The following is a 19,384-nucleotide window of genomic DNA, read 5'->3' on the forward strand; positions in this document are numbered from 1 at the left end:
GGTCCAGGCTCAAGGGCGTATGGCACTCTCAACTCTTTCCAGGACATGTCGGGGCCCTGCCTGCCAGTAGCTTTGCCGATATCTGTGTTGATAGCTAATAGATTAAGAGCGGTGAATCATCTTAGATACAGGAAGCGCTCAAACGTTTGTGTGAGTTTATCTAATTTAGCAGTGATTCCATGTCAGCCACAGCTTGTTACAAAAAACATGACTGATAGTGTGTTTAACAAACTTAAACTAGCTTTATTAAATGTCAGGTCTTTGGCAGGAAAAACATTTTTAATCAATGATTTTATCACTGAGCACAATCTCGATTTTATGTTTTTAACAGAAACTTGGATTGAACAAAATAACAGTGCAGCTGTTCTTATCGAATCAACCCCTCCCAACTTTAGTTTTATGAGTCAGGAAAGAATGCATAAGAAATGGGGTAGAGTTGCTATTCTGTTCAATGATTCCCTTCAATGCAGGAAGACATCGTATGGAAACTTTGATTCTTTTGAATATGTGGCCCTTCAGCTGAAATGCTCCTCTCGAGCTCTGTTCCTAAATATCTATAGACCACCCAAATACTGTGCAAGCTTTTTTGATGACTTTACTGAACTGCTGTCTATAGTGTGTATTGACTTTGACCGTCTAGTCATTGTTGGTGATTTTAACATCCATGTTGACAACCCCCAGAACAGAGGGGCTAAAGAACTGTTTTGTGTTCTTGATAGCTATGGACTGACTCAGCATGTGACGGAGCCCACGCACAATAAGGGGCACACTCTGGACTTAATTATCTCAAAGGGTCTGAATATCTCTAAGGATGTGGTGACTGATGTTGCACTCTCTGACCATTCCTGTGTTTTCTTTGAGAGCTCTATTTCTGTTCACACAAATGTTCAAAAAGAGGTAACCACAAAGCGATATTTAACTGAAAATACTAGAGAAATGTTTACTCAGAATTGTTCTACCACACTTGCCCCTGCTAACACCTCAGTAAATGAGCTAGTAGATCATTTTAATTCAAAAATTAAAAATGTTATAGATGCCATTGCTCCAATTAAGGTAAAGGAAGTGACTGGGAAGAAAATATCTCCATGGAGAAAGGCCATGACCGTGAAAACAGAAAAAAGAGAATGTCGAAAAGCTGAACGCAGGTGGCGAAAAACAAATCTCCAGGTTCACTTTGACATTTATAAAGAGAGACTTCGCTTTTATAATTTGGAATTGAAAAACGCACGACAATCGTTCTTCTCTGACATCATTACCAAAAACAACGCACCTGCCTTGTTTGCTACCGTCGACAGACTAACTAACCCCCAGTGTCAGTAGCCTCTGAATTTCTATCCACCAGGGCGTGCAATGATTTTGCCTTTTTCACTGACAACATTCAGAAAATCAGACAAGCAGTCAGTGCCTCTGCATCAGGAACAGCAAATGTCTTGTCTCTGTGTCCACTTAACATCAAGTCAAACACCATGACACAATTCCATCAGATTAATGATAAAAACCTAGAGGACATTATACAACTTCTGAAATCCTCCTCCTGCTGCCTTGATATTATTCCAATGGGATTTTTCAAAGATGTTTTGCCTTGCATGGCCTCAGAACTACTTTATATAGTAAACAAATCTCTTCACTCAGGTATTTTTCCACAGGCCCTGAAAACTGCAATCATTAAACCGCTCTTAAAAAAGAATAATCTAGATGCTTCAGTAATGAACAATTACAGGCCCATATCAAACCTCCCATTTCTAGGTAAAATCATTGAAAAAGTTGTTTTTCAACAGTTGAGTAATTTCTTGCATTTAAATAACTGTTTCGATGTGTTCCAGTCAGGCTTTCGTCCAAACCACAGCACTGAGACTGCTCTTGTAAAGGTCTTTAATGACATCCACTTAAACACAGACAGTGGCAGAACTTCAGTGTTAGTATTATTAGATCTCAGTGCTGCGTTTGACACTGTTGACCACAGCATATTACTAGACCGACTGGAAAACTGGGTGGGACTTTCGGAAACAGTTCTAAATTGGTTTGAATCCTACTTAAAGGACAGAAACAACTTTGTTTCTATAGGTAAATACACATCTGAGTTGACAAATATGACATGTGGGGTTCCTCAAGGCTCCATCTTGGGGCCTCTTCTCTTTAACATCTACATGCTACCACTGGCTCAGATAATGAAGAACAACAAAATAAGTTACCATAGCTATGCAGATGACACACAAATGTACGTAACAATTTCACCAGGAGACTATGCTCCAATTCAACACTGAGTAAGTGCATTGAACAAATCAATGACTGGATGTGTCAGAACTTTCTCCAATTAAACAAAGATAAAACTGAGGTAATGGTTTTTGGAGCCAAATCAGAACGTATAAAAGTTAGCGCTGAGCTTCAGTGTGCAATGTTCAAACCAACAGATAAAGCCAGAAATCTAGGTGTCGTCATGGACTCTCACCTGAGTTTCAACAGTCACATTAAAACAGTTACTAAATCAGCCTACTATCACCTAAAGAATATATCTAGGATTAAAAGACTAATGTCACAGCAGGATTTGGAAAAACTTGTCCATGCCTTTATCTTCAGTAGACTGGACTACTGCAATGGTGTCTTCACAGGTCTCACTAAAAAATCTATTAGAAAGCTGCAGCTGATTCAGAACGCCGCTGCTCGAGTCCTCACTAACACTAAGAAAGTGGATCACATCACTCCTGTTCTGAAGTCTTTACACTGGCTTCCTGTGTGTCAAAGAATAGATTTCAAAATATTGCTGCTGGTTTATAAAGCACTGAATGGTTTAGGCCCAAAATACATTACTGACCTCCTGCTAAATTATGAACCATCCAGATCTCTCAGGTCTTCAGGGACTGGCCAGCTTTCTATCCCCAGAGTCAGAACTAAACATGGAGAAGCAGCGTTCAGTTATTATGCTCCAAATATCTGGAACAAACTCCCAGAAACCTGCAGGTCCGCTGCAACTCTTACTACTTTTAAATCCAGGCTGAAGACTTTTCTTTTTGTCTCTGCTTTTAATTGAACTATTCATATCTTAAACTGCACTGTAACTTTTATCCATGTATTTTTTCTTTTAATGTTTATTTTATTAGCTTTTCTTTTTTAATGCTTAATGTCTTTAATTTTTTGTAAAGCACTTTGAATTGCCTTGTGTTGAAAAGTGCTATATAAATAAACTTGCCTTGCCTTGCCTTTGAACAGCCATGAACTATAGGCAAGGCAAGTTTATTTATATAGCACTTTTCAACACAAGGCAATTCAAAGTGCTTTACAAAAATGAAAGACATTAAGAGCATAAAACACAGTAGAAACATTAAAAAGCAAAGATAATATAACATGAATAACACAGGTACATGAATACAGTGAAGTTACAGTGCAGTGTAAGATGTGAATAGTTCAATTAAAAGTTGCGGCAAAAAGAAAGTCTTCAGCCTGGATTTAAAAGTAGTAAGAGTTGCAGGTTTCTGGTAGTTTGTTCCAGATATTTGACCATATCCCTCGCCAAATTCTCATATTCCTCTACCCCTAGTCTTCCCGTGAAAGTATAGTTATTTTTTGACAGTTTTCTAACCTTAACCTATACATTAATGCCTGACTTCTCTGCCCACATGCCCCGCCTCGTGCAGCATTTTAGCATATTTATATGATTCTCTTCCATCTGTCAGCACAAACACCTACACTTATTTACACATCTGGGAGTATTCCTGTGCAACATATGTTCCCTCCATCTGTACATCCAAACTTAAATAGCCATGTTAATTGCACACGCTCCTGCACTTAACCCTTGTGTTATGTTCACATTTTGCACCCTTTGGTAATGTTCGGGTCAAATTGACCCGGGACATATTTCAGGGTTTAAAAAAAATACAGAACTAAATTCAACATGCACCATTCCTTATATATATTGTCTTTAACTCATTCCCCAACAATATAAATGAAATATATGATTAGTTTTTGAAAATACTCTTTGCTAGATCAAATTTAACAATGGAAGTGTCCATCGTTTTTTGTGTTAAAAATGTAATTTATGTTAAAAAAAAAAATACACTGTAATAAAAACTAGGTTTACATTTTGCTCATGCTTTTCTAGGACAAATGTAAATAAAACATTTTTTCATTAATGTTTATTATTTTTAATCTGTCATATAATAATCAAAGCCCTGAAGGAAATAAAGCAATTTAGCAGCAATTGAAACACAAGAACCACAGAGCCAAAAGTATTTGGCTGTGAAATATAGAGGGAATGAAACATCCATATAAATTACATAGAACAGATATAAACACAAAGCAAATAAAAACAATTAACAGTCACTATTCATAAAATACAGTATATCCGAAAAATATATTGATGAAGTGACGCTGCAGAACATCATGTGAGTCAATGGGCAAGTCCGTTTAGGAAACACATGATGTACAGAACTTCTTCGTGTGTATAGCACAGATGTACTTGTTGCAGTTGCTGCATGTAGTCTGTGTCTTGGAGTCCTTTGAGGGTCCACAGACCTCACAGCTGGCTGTGGGGGTCTTCCAGAAGCTGACTGTGGGGGTCTTCCAGCAGCTGGCTCTGAGTCAAGTTCATCTTCCAATTTGCTGTCAAATTCTGAGTTTATCTCCACATTATCCTCATCTTCAGAAATGTCTTCCTGTCCCACTTCACCGTGTTCTTCTAATGCATTCCACTCACTCTCATCCATTATTAGCTCCAAGGCTCACTGAGCAGAATATCTTTTGGCCATTTTGTTGGTAGATAATTGTAGTTCTGCACTACACTGTTACTACACTGAGGTTATGTCTCTGTTTAGTCCCTCCTCCGGCATGCAGGTGCGAGGGGGGACAGTGCGAGAAAATGTAAAATGTTTATACATTTCTGGAAGATCTAAAATGTTTATAATGTTCAAGCATAGTTTTGTGTACACACTACAAAGGGTAAAGATCAAGGGAAAACAGGATCAAACAGGTTCTCTATGCATACAATTGTGTGTGTGTGTGTGTGTGTGTGTGTGTGTGTGTGTGTGTGTGTGTGTGTGTGTGTGTGTGTGTGTGTGTGTGTGTGTGTGTGCGTGCGTGCGTGCGTGCGTGCGTGCGTGCGTGCGTGCGTGCGTGCGTGCGTGCGTGCGTGCGTGCGTGCGTGCGTGCGTGCGTGCGTGCGTGCGTGTGTGTGTGTGTGTGTGTGTGTGTGTGAGTGTGTGTGTGTCTTTAGTTTCTGTGTTTCTGTGTGTTTTTCTCTGTCTGTCTGTCCTGGTATTGTATCCGGGTCAGATTGACCCGAACCTCTTATGAAGGACATAAATGCGGTTGGGCATTTTTCCATAAGTGGAAACAAATAAAAACAATTCCACATGTCCTTCACAATAAATAAGCCCCGGCCATTGAGTTTCAGGTTGAATGAAAATATCCTTATATATTTTTTTATTCATTGAAAATGGAAATCGGGTCAACACCGAATATACGCAGCCATGCAAACCGCTTTATATATGAGTCATCTATAGCAACTTTTAAGAAAAATTGGATAGTTAAACAACTCACATTCGACTGAGAGTTGTGTTATCAACATCTCTGTGGCATAGAAGTGCCAAATAAAAAGAGATAGGGTATGCCCCGATGAGACACACTGCAGCGAAACAGACATGCACCAACATGAAGGAATAGGGGCACACATGCTGGAAGGACAAGACGAGAAGAACTCAATTCCCTTCAGCCGGAAGCTCGAACTTACTAACTAGCCTCACTCTAAGAAGAGACTGGGTCACCCTCAGGAATGATGTAAGGCTTTATGAATATTGTATGTGCCCAGAGAACAGTAAGGGCCATAGAAAAAAGCATTGTGTACCAAAATCCACAGAAATAGGACATTCGAATATTTTAATCAAAGCTCTTGGGTTCCACAAGGCTTTGTTCTGTTAAGACCAAAGTCAGTTTTACACTCTGAGGTCATCTTTCTACAAGACCTGACTTGCAGTACACCAAGAAAGCACACATTCTTAGAAACCAAAGGCTTTTTTTATGTTATTTGTGAATATGTTATCAGAATATATTTATGTTATTTTATCTATTTAAGTGAAAGGTTTTATAAACAGGCATTGGGGATGAACTGCTCTCCTTTTGAATATTGTTTTAAATATGAGAAAGTATCAAATGTGAATGAGCTGAAGTGAGTGTGCATGAAACTATGCCTCTTGAAAAAGTTGCTTTAAAAAGAAAACCTGAAGGCACAGTGCCATGAGAGATTAACCACATTAGCCAGTTGTTCAGAGTGTTGTGACAGCGGGGGGGGCGATATGAAAGCTTCTGTAGGTAGATCCGTTAATAAAAGGACAGGCCGCTGCAGCATAATAATTAATAACGCTGTCAACAAATATAATGCTAATGTGCATGTCGGCAATGTACAATTCTAGAACAGCCGATTAACATTTTGGTCAGGTAGAACAGAAACTGTGTTAGCTGTCAGTGTTAGTCACATTCACACGTTGCTCGGTTGGAGCACTAAACTGCATCTGCTGCTGGTTTGTGCCCAAGGAATGTCCTTCATGAAGAATGGTCAAATATCCCATTATGCCGGGTTCAGGACTTGAAAATGGTTGATGGTAATCCAAGGAGGATCAATGCTGCTCTCAATGCATTGGTTTGCCATTCTTCTTATGTAGTTGATCGTCACCATATTGATAGATTTTTCTCTGTTTTTTCAGGCTCCTTTTTTTTCTTTTTTCTTGGTTCTCCTTGAAATAAATCTCCGTCGCATTGTGGTTATCCAAGGCTTTCACAAGTGGCATAAAACAAGGCAAAAGTGAGATAGGAGGGAACAAGTGAAATGGGTTATGCCACACAGGTCTGCCATTGTCTGCCACAAGCTATTTATTTTATCCCCGGACATAGATATCATCCTCTGGGAAAGTTTGCCACGGTAATTGTTTCAGAAAGTGAGGCGTTGTCCACCTGCAGGGTATATGAGAGGGTGGCCAAAAATGATCCCATTTTCTTGCACAACTTGTCAATAGCAGTAATAGCTCCCTCTGGGAGTCAGGGGTATATGGGAGAAAAAGAGGCTTATCACGCATGGAACCCCTGAACTGGCTCTAAGTCACATGCAGTTGCTTTAATGATGTCAAATCAGAGAGAAAGAAAGGGCAGCACAGGAAATACTGTAACTGGAAAACCGAATTATCTCATGACTCTCAGAGGGGGTCTCTCAGGGTTGCTGTGCCAGTGCGCTGTCTGGGGCCTGTTGTGAGATAATGGTGTTCATTTTTATCATAATAAAGGGAAAGAATTGAGGGGTGGAATTCTTTAGGAAACCATTAATGTAATCTTGTGTGGGATTAATTCTTTAGTGTGGCAGGAGTGCAATGAGAGCCATGCTGGAGTTTATTCACCAAGCGTCCCCTCTTAATCTGCAGTTTAAAATGTAATGTGTAATTAAAGACACTCACTCACTGAGGGGGGAGAATATCCTGACTGGGGACTCAAACCTGAGTGGGGACTCGCTGTTAAGCCACATACATATCCGCTGCATTATGTATTATACCCACGGCTTATATTCTTTGTTGACTTACATAATCACTTACACCTGACTGTCTTGTTGTTGATTGCGATCAATATAACAAATGAATGCAACTACAATAAAGAAACAAAATGTCTGTCACATAGTTCAACGATCATTTTGAAGATACATCCTGAAGCCACAATTACCATGTTTTATTACCTGCTGATGTACTATTCGTCTTCATTTTTGCAGGGATGCAGTTCTCATGGATCGTCCATTAAGGGCAGCAGCGTGGCACCGGGCACATCGACAGCAGCCCCCCCTCTTCTCAGCAGAGCGCTGTCTAAAGGGAAACGCTTCAGGTGACATGTGACATCCTCTTATTTCCTGTTTCATACCTCTCACTAAATCCAGATACAAGAGGCAGCCAAGTGAGAAATGAAATCATCACACGGGAGAAAATACCGAGCACATTGTAACAGATCATTTGTAAAATTGGTGATTTATGGTGATTATAATCATGAGCCACCGTATTAATATACATCTTGGATACATTGCAAGCTTTGTCTGTGTGCATAACAGAATCACACGTTTTATAGGAGGATTATTGGTTTAGCTTGCTTAATTACATTTATATTAGATTCTTTCAATATAGTTAGAAAAGAAGATGTCTTTATTGACATGGCGGGTAGAGAAAATGAGTCATGAAATGTGTGCTCAGGCAAATTCTGAATTGACTTCTTGCAGACGGAAAGGCAAGAGGAGACGGAAGAGAAGTGCATTTGAATTTGCAGAGTTAAACGTTGATCAGACACATTTTCTTTACATTACAGCAAAAGTCAACAGAATTGACAACATTTTGCAGGGACGAATCTCATTTACGGTTGTGATCACAGCAGTGAGAAGTAATTGCTGTCATTTTAAATCCTCAGAAGAACACAGGGATGTTTTAGAGCGTGCTTCAATGGCCCGACACATATCTGGAATGTTTACAGAAAAGCTTCATTTTCTTTGATGATATGTGTGCAGGCACAATTTGAAAGTTAATGACATTCAGTCACACAACGTGCAAGATGTCATTACTCAAAGATGTATTTCCCTTAGCACCAATTCCACTCATTTTTGGTAAATTGCTAATTGATTGCTGCTAAATGTCGATCTCTCCTGTAATATTTCTATTTTAGGCAGCATTGGAAGCATCTGTGGTTCAGAGCTGCAACTTTTCAGAGAACGAAAGGCTCCACACATGTATTTAAGGTCTTATTACATGCTGGGTGTGTTTTATAAGCTTTCAGAACTATGTCGGGAGAACACACAGTACAGGATATGATTACAGGCAGTGATGTTTGCAGAGAGAGGCGGGTGTGCTTGTGTGTGCAGGCAGAAGGGGATTTCAGATGTCTATAGTTGACTGTGATGACAACTTCAGTGAAGCCTCCACTGATGCGGCAGTTGTTCTCTGTTTTAATGGGCTGCTGCTGTGTCCAAAAGGTTGTCATGTGTGGCTGAAGAGATGGTGCTGGCTTGTTAATCTCCACAGTGTCTTGCAGGTGCTTCATGGAGAGCAGCTGACAGTCAATCATCTGTTTAGCTTGTTCTCAGAGCCGGACGAGGCAGGGGAGAACTAGACGGTGATGGATGATGTTGAGATGCTTTCAGCTATTGACCTGAGAAAAGAGGACCATATTTTGAGCTATCAGGAGAAATGCCCTATAGTGCATGTCAATAGGGCCCATCAATATTGCTGCAAAATGTTACTTGTGTATCCCGGGAGTTGGTATGAGCATGTGCAGATTGATTCACATGCATGGATGCACAGTATATGTGTCGGACTGGGATAGACAATTAAGACATCATATAACATCAGTGAAAATGTAGACACAGCTTGGTCTGAAACCAAAAGGAATAACAGTCTGTTGGGATGCACTTACTGTAGTCATGTGTGCACTTTGAGCTTAACGCTTATCATAGCAGGCTAACATGTTTTAAATTATGATGCAGAAAGAACTTCTAACTCCAATGGGAATAATAGTTTTGCGGGTATGTTTGTCGCCATGGTGGAGCTAAAAGTGTTAAAAGTCATTTAGATTAGTTGTACAAATAGGCCTCTCATTAAAACGTGCAGAAATGTTCTTAATTTGCACACACAATAAGTCCACATGCAAAATAACCTCCAATTCTTGACACGTGACATTGCCAATGTAGTTTTACGACTGCATAAACTGAATGTCACTAAATCAGATTTATTTTAATTTGACATGCAATTGCCCACTATTAGCAATCAGCTTACACCCCTATACAAGGAAATACATTTGTGTAGATGTTTGTGATTGAGAGAGTGTTGATATTGCTGTAAGAGAGAGATAGTCACTTATTGTGATAAGTTTTTCAGTTTAGGATTTTCAGCACTGAACATTGGCTGCATTTGCACAATTTCATGGTACCAGAGATTGTTGGGGGTAGCCATCATCATAAGTACTGTTTGTGAATGAGGCCCATTGTCTGTAAACCAACATTTCATTGCAATCCATCAAGTGGTTGTTTTTTCTCGATCAATGACTGACTTTTCTGGCATCATATTTCGGGCATTTATGAATTGACACTTTCTATGTAGAATAGTGCTTGTTGAAGAAATCTTCAATTTCATCTCCAATGTTGGTAGGTACTGAATGAACTAGCCAGTACCGTTCTCTCTGTTCAGTCTGTTCTCAAGCATATTTCCAAATTGCCTTGCCAGCTAAATCTGATGAAAATAGCTCCGTCCAAGTCGATGCATAATCACCACACTGCCAGTATTCAATCAATGTTTTCATTTGTGCTATTGTTGAATTTGATAAATCACCAAGTTTATATTGTCTTGATTGGATTATGAGGAAATTGTAAACTAATCAATGTGCACAAATTGAGTCAGTGAGCATGAATTTCTAACCTGCTGACATGTGGTTCTGTGGAAAAGTGTTGTACTTTGTCACATAGTCATTCTCCATATGTCTCTTCTGTCTAAAAGAAGCACAAACATAGAATAACTTTAGCTGTATAAGTCCAGCAAAACTCATTTAACATCAGGAGGCTGTACATTTTTGTAGTGAATGGAGATAAGCCGTGGCCTTTTAATTTCAGACCTTTAACATTTGACTTTCAATAATTACAACCGCCTGGTGATATAATTCACATAAACATATTTGATTTTTCCAGTTTTCGGTTAATCCTAATTAATAAAATCTGCATACTAATAACCCAAAAATATGACATACCGGTAATTCAGATTTATTCATATCAACTTTTTACAACATCAGACGATGCATACGCTAATGCTGGCAAACTCTAGATCTGACATTAGCCATGCTTATTGTTCCACAGACACAGACATTTGGAAATTATGATTTAACTGAATAATTTTTCCACAGCGTTGCGGTAAGCTTTTAATTGATAACCAGTCGTCTACTGGAATGCTTAGTTTGCAGCATGAATTAAAAGCATTGTGGCAGTTCAGGTAAAGGACAAGCTAGAAAATATTTGCACATCCACTGACATATTGTTCACAAAATAAACATAAGCAGGTAATGAAAAAGGCTGCCACGCTGACATGTATTAAAAATAAAACTGAAAATGATATAAGTCTGTATTTCATAATCCCACACCTTCTGTGGGAGTTGTATTTCTCTTGCTATGTATTGATAGTGAAATATAACTTTGATTTACATTTGATGTCATGGCTTTAATGCTGCAGAAGTGCATGGATGTGCTTTGAAGTCGACCACCTGCTGCCTCCAGAACAATTTAAAAACAGTGTGCCTCGGCAGGAAGCGCAGGCTTTAAAGAGGGTAGCAGGATGTAGATTTTTTTTCTCGTTGAGAGTAGAAAAGGGAAGAAATGTGCCCTTGCATATTTATTTCATCAACAGTGTCGAGATCAAACAGGCAGGTCACAAAGAGAAACATTTACTGTAAGTGTTTTGTTCCAGAAGCACATTCAAGCTTTGTGGCTCTGCAGATGTCGGTTGTTCATGGTCATGGTTCATGGTCATCCCCAGAGGATGAATGATTAACGTGATTCTCTTAGTATTCTCCTAAAGCTACCATGAGGTTTACATGTATCTTGTGGTAAAAGATATTCAATGTCAAAAGAGAATTCATTGCAATGACGTAGTGTTGCACGGTGTACCGATACTTGAAAGGTACCGCGATACCCTGCCGTTAAAAACGGTACGATTCCTCCGTTTCATTAGTGTCGGTACTTTAAGAATTACGGGGAAAAGTACTCCCGTGAAAAAACGCCGTTTAATAAGAGCCGTGTGTGTTCAGCGCTCTGCTTCCACTCCCTGCACTGCAGCCGTGCCTGCAGTCCCGCTCCTCTCAAGCACGCTCTAAGTCCCTCCCCTCTCTCGTGCACGCGGCCACGCGCTAGCTGCCAGAGCATGTGAGAAAACGAGAAGCATGGCTGCAAGTGGGAGTGCAACTGCCGCTGCGCCTCGGCTTGTTGACAAAAAAGACGCCAGAAGTCTGTGAACGAGCCAGAAGTCAGGTGTTCAGAGCAGAGCTCCCTGTCGGAGCGGCAGAGCGTCGCAATATTATCGTTGAGCTAACTTAGCTAGCAAACTAGCATCACTATCTGCTAACGTTAGCTTTAGCCTTCGTTTTCTATTACTTTTTTTCATAGGCTATAAACGGAGGTGGTATAAGTATATATCTTGTACTTGAGTAAAAGTAGAAGTACCCAGGTCTTGTACTTGAGTTAAAGTAGAAGTACCAGAATGTAGGAACAATCCTGCAATCAAAATGTTCCTCAAATAAAAGTACAAAAGTATTATCATCAAAATATAGTTAAAGTAGCGACAGTAAAAGTAGAAGTGCTCAGGTCTTGTACTAGAAGCACCAGAGTGAAGGAATACTCTGTTACAGTAAAAGTACTGCATTCAAAATGTTCCTCAAGTAAAAGTATTAAAGTAGCGACAGTAAAAGTAGTCATTGTGCAGATTGGTCCATCTCAGAATAATATATATGATATGTTTTATAATGATTGATCATGAAAGTGTTCTCAAAGCTGGTAAAGGTGCAGCTAGTCTGAAGTACTTTGTAGACTGCAGGGTAGCTGGTGGATTTACTCCAGGTGGAACTAAAGTCTGATTTAACACTTGATTAGATTTCACATCATTCATCCAGATCTGTGAAGTAACTAAAGGTATTAAATACATGTAGTGGAGGAAAAGTACACCATTATTTCTGAACTGTAGTGGATTAGAAGTACAAAGTAGCAAAAGAAACATTGAAATACTTAAATAAAGTACAAGTATCTCAAAATTGTACCCAAGTAGTACTTGAGTTTATGAACTTAGTTACTTTACACCAGTGGCTATAAAGATAGAAAGACTCAGCCTTGCACAGAGCCATGAAAATACATTTTCAAAATGCTCAACAGTGCTGCCAAAATGTTAAACTCACTGCTACACAATTAAAATAAATGCTTTTATATATATTTCTATTAGATGTGACTCTTTGGCGTTTCTGTTCTTAGTAACACTGCTGCTTTAGTTGTTCTGACTGCTAAAATCATCTGTTATTCCTAATTTTAAAGCCGATATTCCGTGTTTCCCTTTTTTTAAGAAAAGTATCGAAAAAGAATCGGAATCGCAATTCTTGACTTGGTATCGGTATCGAAACCAAAATGTTGGTATCGTGACAACACTACAATGACGTTGGTGATATTTTGACTTAAAGGGGACCTATCATGCAAAATGCACTTGTGTATGTCTTTTATACATGAATATGTGTCCCCGGTGTGTCAGGGAACTCACCAAGTGTCAGAAAACACAACCCTCTCTCTTTTCCTCGAAAACCAAATCTCTAAAAACGGATCTGATATAGACTGATACAGATTTGAAATATCATGGTAACAACATGGTAACAGCATGGTAACATGACGCTCGTGCCTCGCCCCCCTCCTTTGCAGGGGGGCGTGGTCAGCTGCAGCTCATTCGCCACAGAATCAGCCCTTGCAAAAACAGGACTGGAATACAGCAAATAGAGCGAAATGAGGCATGGCTAAAATGCATGATCTGTTTGGTATTTTGAAAAAAAAACTTCACAGACATGTTTTATATAGGTATGGCCCTACAATATATTATTAAAATATAGCATGATAGGTCCACTTTAAAGTAGCCCCATCAACAGGTCAAAATGTCCCCAATTCTTTGATTTATGATCAAACACAGTATCCGCAAAACTAACACCAATTAACCCAAGCTGTGCTTTATTTGTCTATTTAATTAACAAATGTCATTATACTAACAGGCTCAACTGATGAACATAGTGAATCATACCTGCTAATCATCATCATGTTAGCATTGTCACTGTGTCATTTGCACTGCTTACTGGTAAATTACTATTCTTTTCACAACCCAATTCTAATGTTAAGACTTCAATACTAAGGTCATGAATGCACTGAGTCAATTAAGTGTGAAATATGAAGCTTTTTTCCTACTCAACACCCAACATCAAACAGCAACGTCCATCCAGTCCAGTCAATTATACATCAATGAACACAGTAGATGAGATAGATTTGATACACTAAATGAATTAGTGAGTGCTGTTTGATTTTATGAAACTTTTTAAAGTACTGTGTTAAATCTGTAATATTCACCCTCTTTGCTGGTTTCATTCTGGTTACAGGAGTAGCTCCCTTACTCTGAGCCCTGCCCGACAACGGAGGGAGAATATATACTTCAGGACCCCACCTGTTTCCAGAGGAAAACATAAAATATCGACCAATCTCATTGATGGATCCAGAGGGGCTGGTCACGTCTACAAACACTTGCAGGAGGATGAGTCTACAGACATTGAGTTCATAAGAAGGTGAAGTCTTTTCTTCCTTTTGGTTAGTTTTGTCATGTTTGTTATACTGTATCCTCCCTGAGGAAATTGTCTTTGGTCCTCTATAAGCTGATGTCAACCAGCCAGTGTAGTGATACTGACCTCCCGGACTAATTGGGGATAACTTTGAGTGGCAGGAGGATAATTTGGGGAGAAGGAGTTTATGACTGAAATGCTCAGAGTTCAAATCTGAGAACTGGCTTATGAAATCTGATCAAGGGAAATAAATGAGATCTGCTGTGCCCTCCTTCAACTGGGACTGTCACAATTAATTTGGAAAACACATTTGATCCGGACCGCTCAACAGTATCATGGAGCCGGGGATGTCCAAGAAATGAGTCTGAGTGTAATCCCTCCGTATACCAGCTATTGGGTTGATGGTGTGAATGAAAATGTGTTTCATCCGCAGGGCTTTATCAGGGTTAAATGCACAACAATGGCGCCAAAGCTAATTACCAGATAATGCATAAGTTCAAAAGATGTCCAGAAAGGGTTGATTTGAGATAATTATGAGCATTATGGGGAAGCCTCGTGGGTCGCATATCAAATAAATAATTACATTTTCTGCCATTTACAGGATAAATATGGAGCTATTGGCTGACTGTAGCCTTGCAAAACAAGGCTGCAAATTGAAAATGCTTAATATCGGGCGTTGAGACATCTTGAGTTCTCCACATGCTCATCCTCATGTCGAGTAAGGACAGCGAGCTGCCCTATTTTCATGGCTATCACTGGCGCTGTTTCAGGAGGCATTAAAAGCAGGGAGCACTGTTGGAAGAGCCGTTTCTCAAAAAGTTAGCTATCCGGGGGCTTAAAATAACGTACACATTTTTTAAAGTACAGTCTTGTAATGCTCAGTGGCTATACGGTTCAAAAAGATAGCGTGACGTGAAATCCTTCTCTGACACATTTGTGATCAAAGAGCCGTGTTCACCCCGTGTCCTCAAAGATGGAGGTGATCCGTGTGGAAACAAAAGTATTTCACATTCAGTTAAAACTTTTCTTTTTGCCTACAGATGAATAAGATTGATTGTTAAGTAACATGCATCACAGCTTGAAAATGTTCATTGAAATGCTTGTTTCCCTAAGTAGAATAATGAATAATGTCAAGCAGTCCCGCTGGCATTTCCTCTCAAACAAGTAAGAGAGTTGGATTCGTTTTTTTACAGATGCAGAAGAGAGCATCTTTAAGCTTGAGTAAGGCCGTCCTATTTAGCATATGACTCAGGAACAGCCTAATTTGCTGTCAGTGTGTGCAAATGAGCGATGGCACTGTTATCAGGAGCGTCTGTTGTTAAAGCAGTAGTGTCCCTCGTGCATTACACACACTTAGAAGTGTCTAGCGCTGTTTCTCTTCACATCTCATCCTGATTGAGCGCTACAGTGGCTTGTAAGATAAACTGCAAGCTGCCAACCCCTTTATGTGACCTATTTCCATAATTTACATTTTTAAACAAAGCTCCATGGAGCTCAGCAGTTCTTTCAAATGGTTGTGCGGGGAGATCCTCCAGGAGCAGCTTCCCTTTTCACAAACACAGAATAACAAATAAACAAACGACTACAGAAACTAATGAGAATTGTTTGTTTTTTCCCAAATCACAGAGGTTTGTGAGCTTTAGGCAATGTAACCTACCACAGTGTTTAGGAGTAGAGATTAAATAAGAGGGCTCCTGATCTTCTTGGGGAGACGCTTGTACAGTTAAACTATTTTGGATCTCATTAGACATTGATAATTCCCTCGAGTGTATTTTTCTGGCCTTCAGGAGGTTGAAATGACGTATTTCTCCACTTACCATCCACACAACAAGCTACCAAGCTTACAGCCCCCCCCCCCCCCCCCCCCCCCTCCTCCTCCTCCTCCAGCCCCCACCTCTCCCTTGTTGCCATGGATACACACTCTCATCTCTGGAAATGAGAAATGGGAGGTGGAAAGGAGAGTGAGAGAACGAGAGAGGGGAAAGTGAGGAAAGAAGGGAGATTGTGCAGAGATGATGAGAGTGCAGCGGAGGAAAGATGGAGGCACAGAGTGCGGAGGAAAGTGTTTTAAAACGAGGAAAGAACACAGCAAACAAAGAAGTGGATATATGTTTTCTATTTTGAGAGAAACACATCCCCGCAGAGGATTGTCAGTTTCATTATCCACTGTCAAAACATATATTTACCCATCGCCGATAAGGACAGAATTGAAGGCAAATTTGCTATGGGAGTTATTTTTGGATATGTTTTTTGATCCGCCGGATTTACCTCCAGCTTGCATTTGCCCTTCTAATACCAAGGGAGGAGAGGGGAAAGTAATTCAATTATTTAAACTTGGTTATGCTACAAACAGTCTCTGAAGGCTGACAATAAAACTGCCTGTCTCCTAAGGCTTTGCCGGGGTGATTCTAAATATGAATTGAGTATTCAGTAACAATAATAATTCTTGTGCACACTCAACTCATACACAAACTTACCAACTTGACTCTGGAGTTCTCTGCTCTTTCTTACTGAACGTGACGCTTATGTTTCGTGATACATGAAGTCAAGTAGCATCTTCATGCCAAATACTGCTGAGATGCTCACACCCATGAATATAGCTACATTCACCTAAAAGCCCCCCTCTGGACAAAACACCCAATAATATCAGTGACAATTGGCAATCAATATATAGGAAATAAAATAAGCAGGAATTTGAACAATTATCTATTACTGTGCAAAACATTCAATATACTGTATATGCTCTCAATGCCACAGTCAGACAAAAATAATATATACAATTATACTGCCAGAAATATAATAAAACGGTCTCTTTCCACTGTTCCAACTATCCCCGAATCTGGTTTGAGAGTCTTAAAGAGGGTCTTAATCAAAAACAGGAAAAATAGAGTACATCTCCTTCTAGCAGGCTTTCACAGTGTTTAACGAACTTGAGCCTATTTTGGTGGAAAAATGGTCAATGTGTGTTCTGTGAGGTTATGTATCCAAAATTAGAACACACATGTTCAAGAAAACAATTTTTTTCCCCAAAAAAACTCCCACAGGCTGGGGTCAGGAATCCAGCAGCTGTGTTGCTAAAGCTTTAAATCTCCGATAAGGCAGTCATGAGAGAAGGGATTTTTCAGTTAAACATTCATGCGGAGACAATACAGACTGCTCATCCCGAGGATTATAAATAATTACACAAGATTATGAAAGAACAATACGTAAATAATAATTTGGTAGTGAAATGGAATGGTGAAAAAGCACAAAAGAAGTGCGGCTTTATCTCTGTTTTATATTCCTCACCCTTGTCTCTCCCTTAGGAAATAAGTGTCTCTGCAGAAAAGGTCACAATTTAAATGACTTGGTCTCTCTATCTGACCCTGCCATTTCTATTCTCTCCTCTGCCTAAAGGTGTGATTCTGGGAGTGGAAAGGTCGGCCCCCTCCTGAGCAGGACTTCACTCTCCCACTTCGCAGCCAGAAAGGGATGGACCGAAGTCCCAAGCACCCGTCTGGATAAGGGAACAACCTACACTCCACCGTCCCTGCACACCCGTTCTGTGCCAATCATCCCTTCTCTCCAAGCATGTGACCTCAAGGCGGGGAATGTGTTCATGAGTGGGCGAAACCAAGGGGGGCTACTGAAGTGGCGTCCCGCACTGGCTGGAAAGACAGCCATGCCCAAGAGCTCTTCTCCCTCTCCGCCACGTGAGACTGTGGTTCTGGATCCTGTAGTTATGCCCCGCGGTGTTAGCCCTCCTGCCACCATCACTGTCAAACTGGGGTCGGAAAAGAATCTCAGCTCCTCACAAACCGTTGAAATTACACTGGAAATAGAGCAGGAATTAAAACATAAAAGCCTTTCCACCACCATAAAAATGTTAGGGTCTCAAAGCGAGGTCCACCGCGGTGGCACAAACACTCTCGAGGCCGGAGCTGTGCAGGAGTCCGAAGGGAAAAGTGTCCAATATCCAGCCAGAGTTCTGCACACAGGCGGTGGAACCAGAGGTTTGAAGGCAGCAGGCCAAAGAGAAACCCAGGGACGGTGCCAAGGTCAGACGTCCCTCGTGTACGGAGGCGCAAACTACTCCTTGGCCACCAAAGGACCCAGCTGCAGAGGAACTGGAAATGCTTATGCCAAACCCTCTGCAAGCTGATTGGATTAACTCTGTAAAGCTTCAACAACACTGTTTCCAATAACTGTATACCTTTGCGGGTGGCACAGGACGGTTAGCAGGTGGCAACATCTGTGTGGCCAAACGGACCAATAACAGATGGGCGACGATTTTAAAATGAACACGAACAGATTAAACTGCAGACGGAAAAAATATTGACACTGCAAAAGACTTGAAACAAAGACAAACAAACACACATTGTGAATAAATGTGACTCAATAAGGAAAACAAAAACCGCGACTTGAGTGGGAGCTTGACTTAAACAGTGTATTGAAAAAAATGCCGCTATTTAAAAGGAGCTTCTACTTAGAAACCAAAATAGTGTGTCATCTCTATGTTGTTTCTCTATTGTAAAGAAATGAAATTATATATGTCATATAATATATGTCATATAGACGTATATATATTTGACATACAATTGTGACAAAATAAAGACTAAGATAAACAGTGTTAAATAAGGGCTTTGTTTATCTCAAATCATTTTTAATTTCATGACGTAAAGAATGTCTTTGTTTGTGTTTCTAAAATGCACATTATTTCAGTTGTTTCTTTATCTCCTTGACAACAGGTAAAGATGAAAAAAAACACAATATACCAACAAAGGCAATATCTGAGCGGAGGATAATAGTTAAAGGTTTGGAGATGGAATGCTAACACTGTTTATGGGAATTTCACCTTATACTTATTTCCCATGATGCACTTTAAACTGTATCCATAGGCTATAAACACAAAAGGAGATTAACTGCACTGTTTGGAATTATAACAATGGCCATGAGGTTTCTGGATGGAAATGAAGCAAGCCGAGTACAATTATTTAGACATGCCTCATTTACGTCAAATTCAGTATATGTGAGTTTCCTCCCTTTCAGGTTCGCAATGACTGCTGGCGAGGTA

At 40.0% G+C, this 19,384-nt stretch overlaps 1 protein-coding gene across 1 annotated transcript in view; it reads left to right on the top strand.

Moving 5' to 3' along the window:
- The window catches only part of nrg3b (neuregulin 3b), a 170,293-nt gene extending 151,386 nt beyond the window's left edge, over positions 1-18,907 (top strand). The window contains exons 8-10 of the mRNA XM_071206736.1: positions 7,739-7,848; positions 14,155-14,337; positions 17,728-18,907. Coding sequence (XP_071062837.1) covers positions 7,739-7,848; positions 14,155-14,337; positions 17,728-18,472 — 1,038 coding nt within the window. The 3' untranslated portion in view covers positions 18,473-18,907. The remainder of the gene's footprint in view (positions 1-7,738; positions 7,849-14,154; positions 14,338-17,727) is intronic.
- The last annotated feature ends 477 nt before the right edge of the window (positions 18,908-19,384 follow it).

The sequence above is a fragment of the Pseudochaenichthys georgianus genome, chromosome 19 (assembly GCF_902827115.2).
Source record: "Pseudochaenichthys georgianus chromosome 19, fPseGeo1.2, whole genome shotgun sequence".
NCBI lineage: Eukaryota > Metazoa > Chordata > Actinopteri > Perciformes > Channichthyidae > Pseudochaenichthys > Pseudochaenichthys georgianus.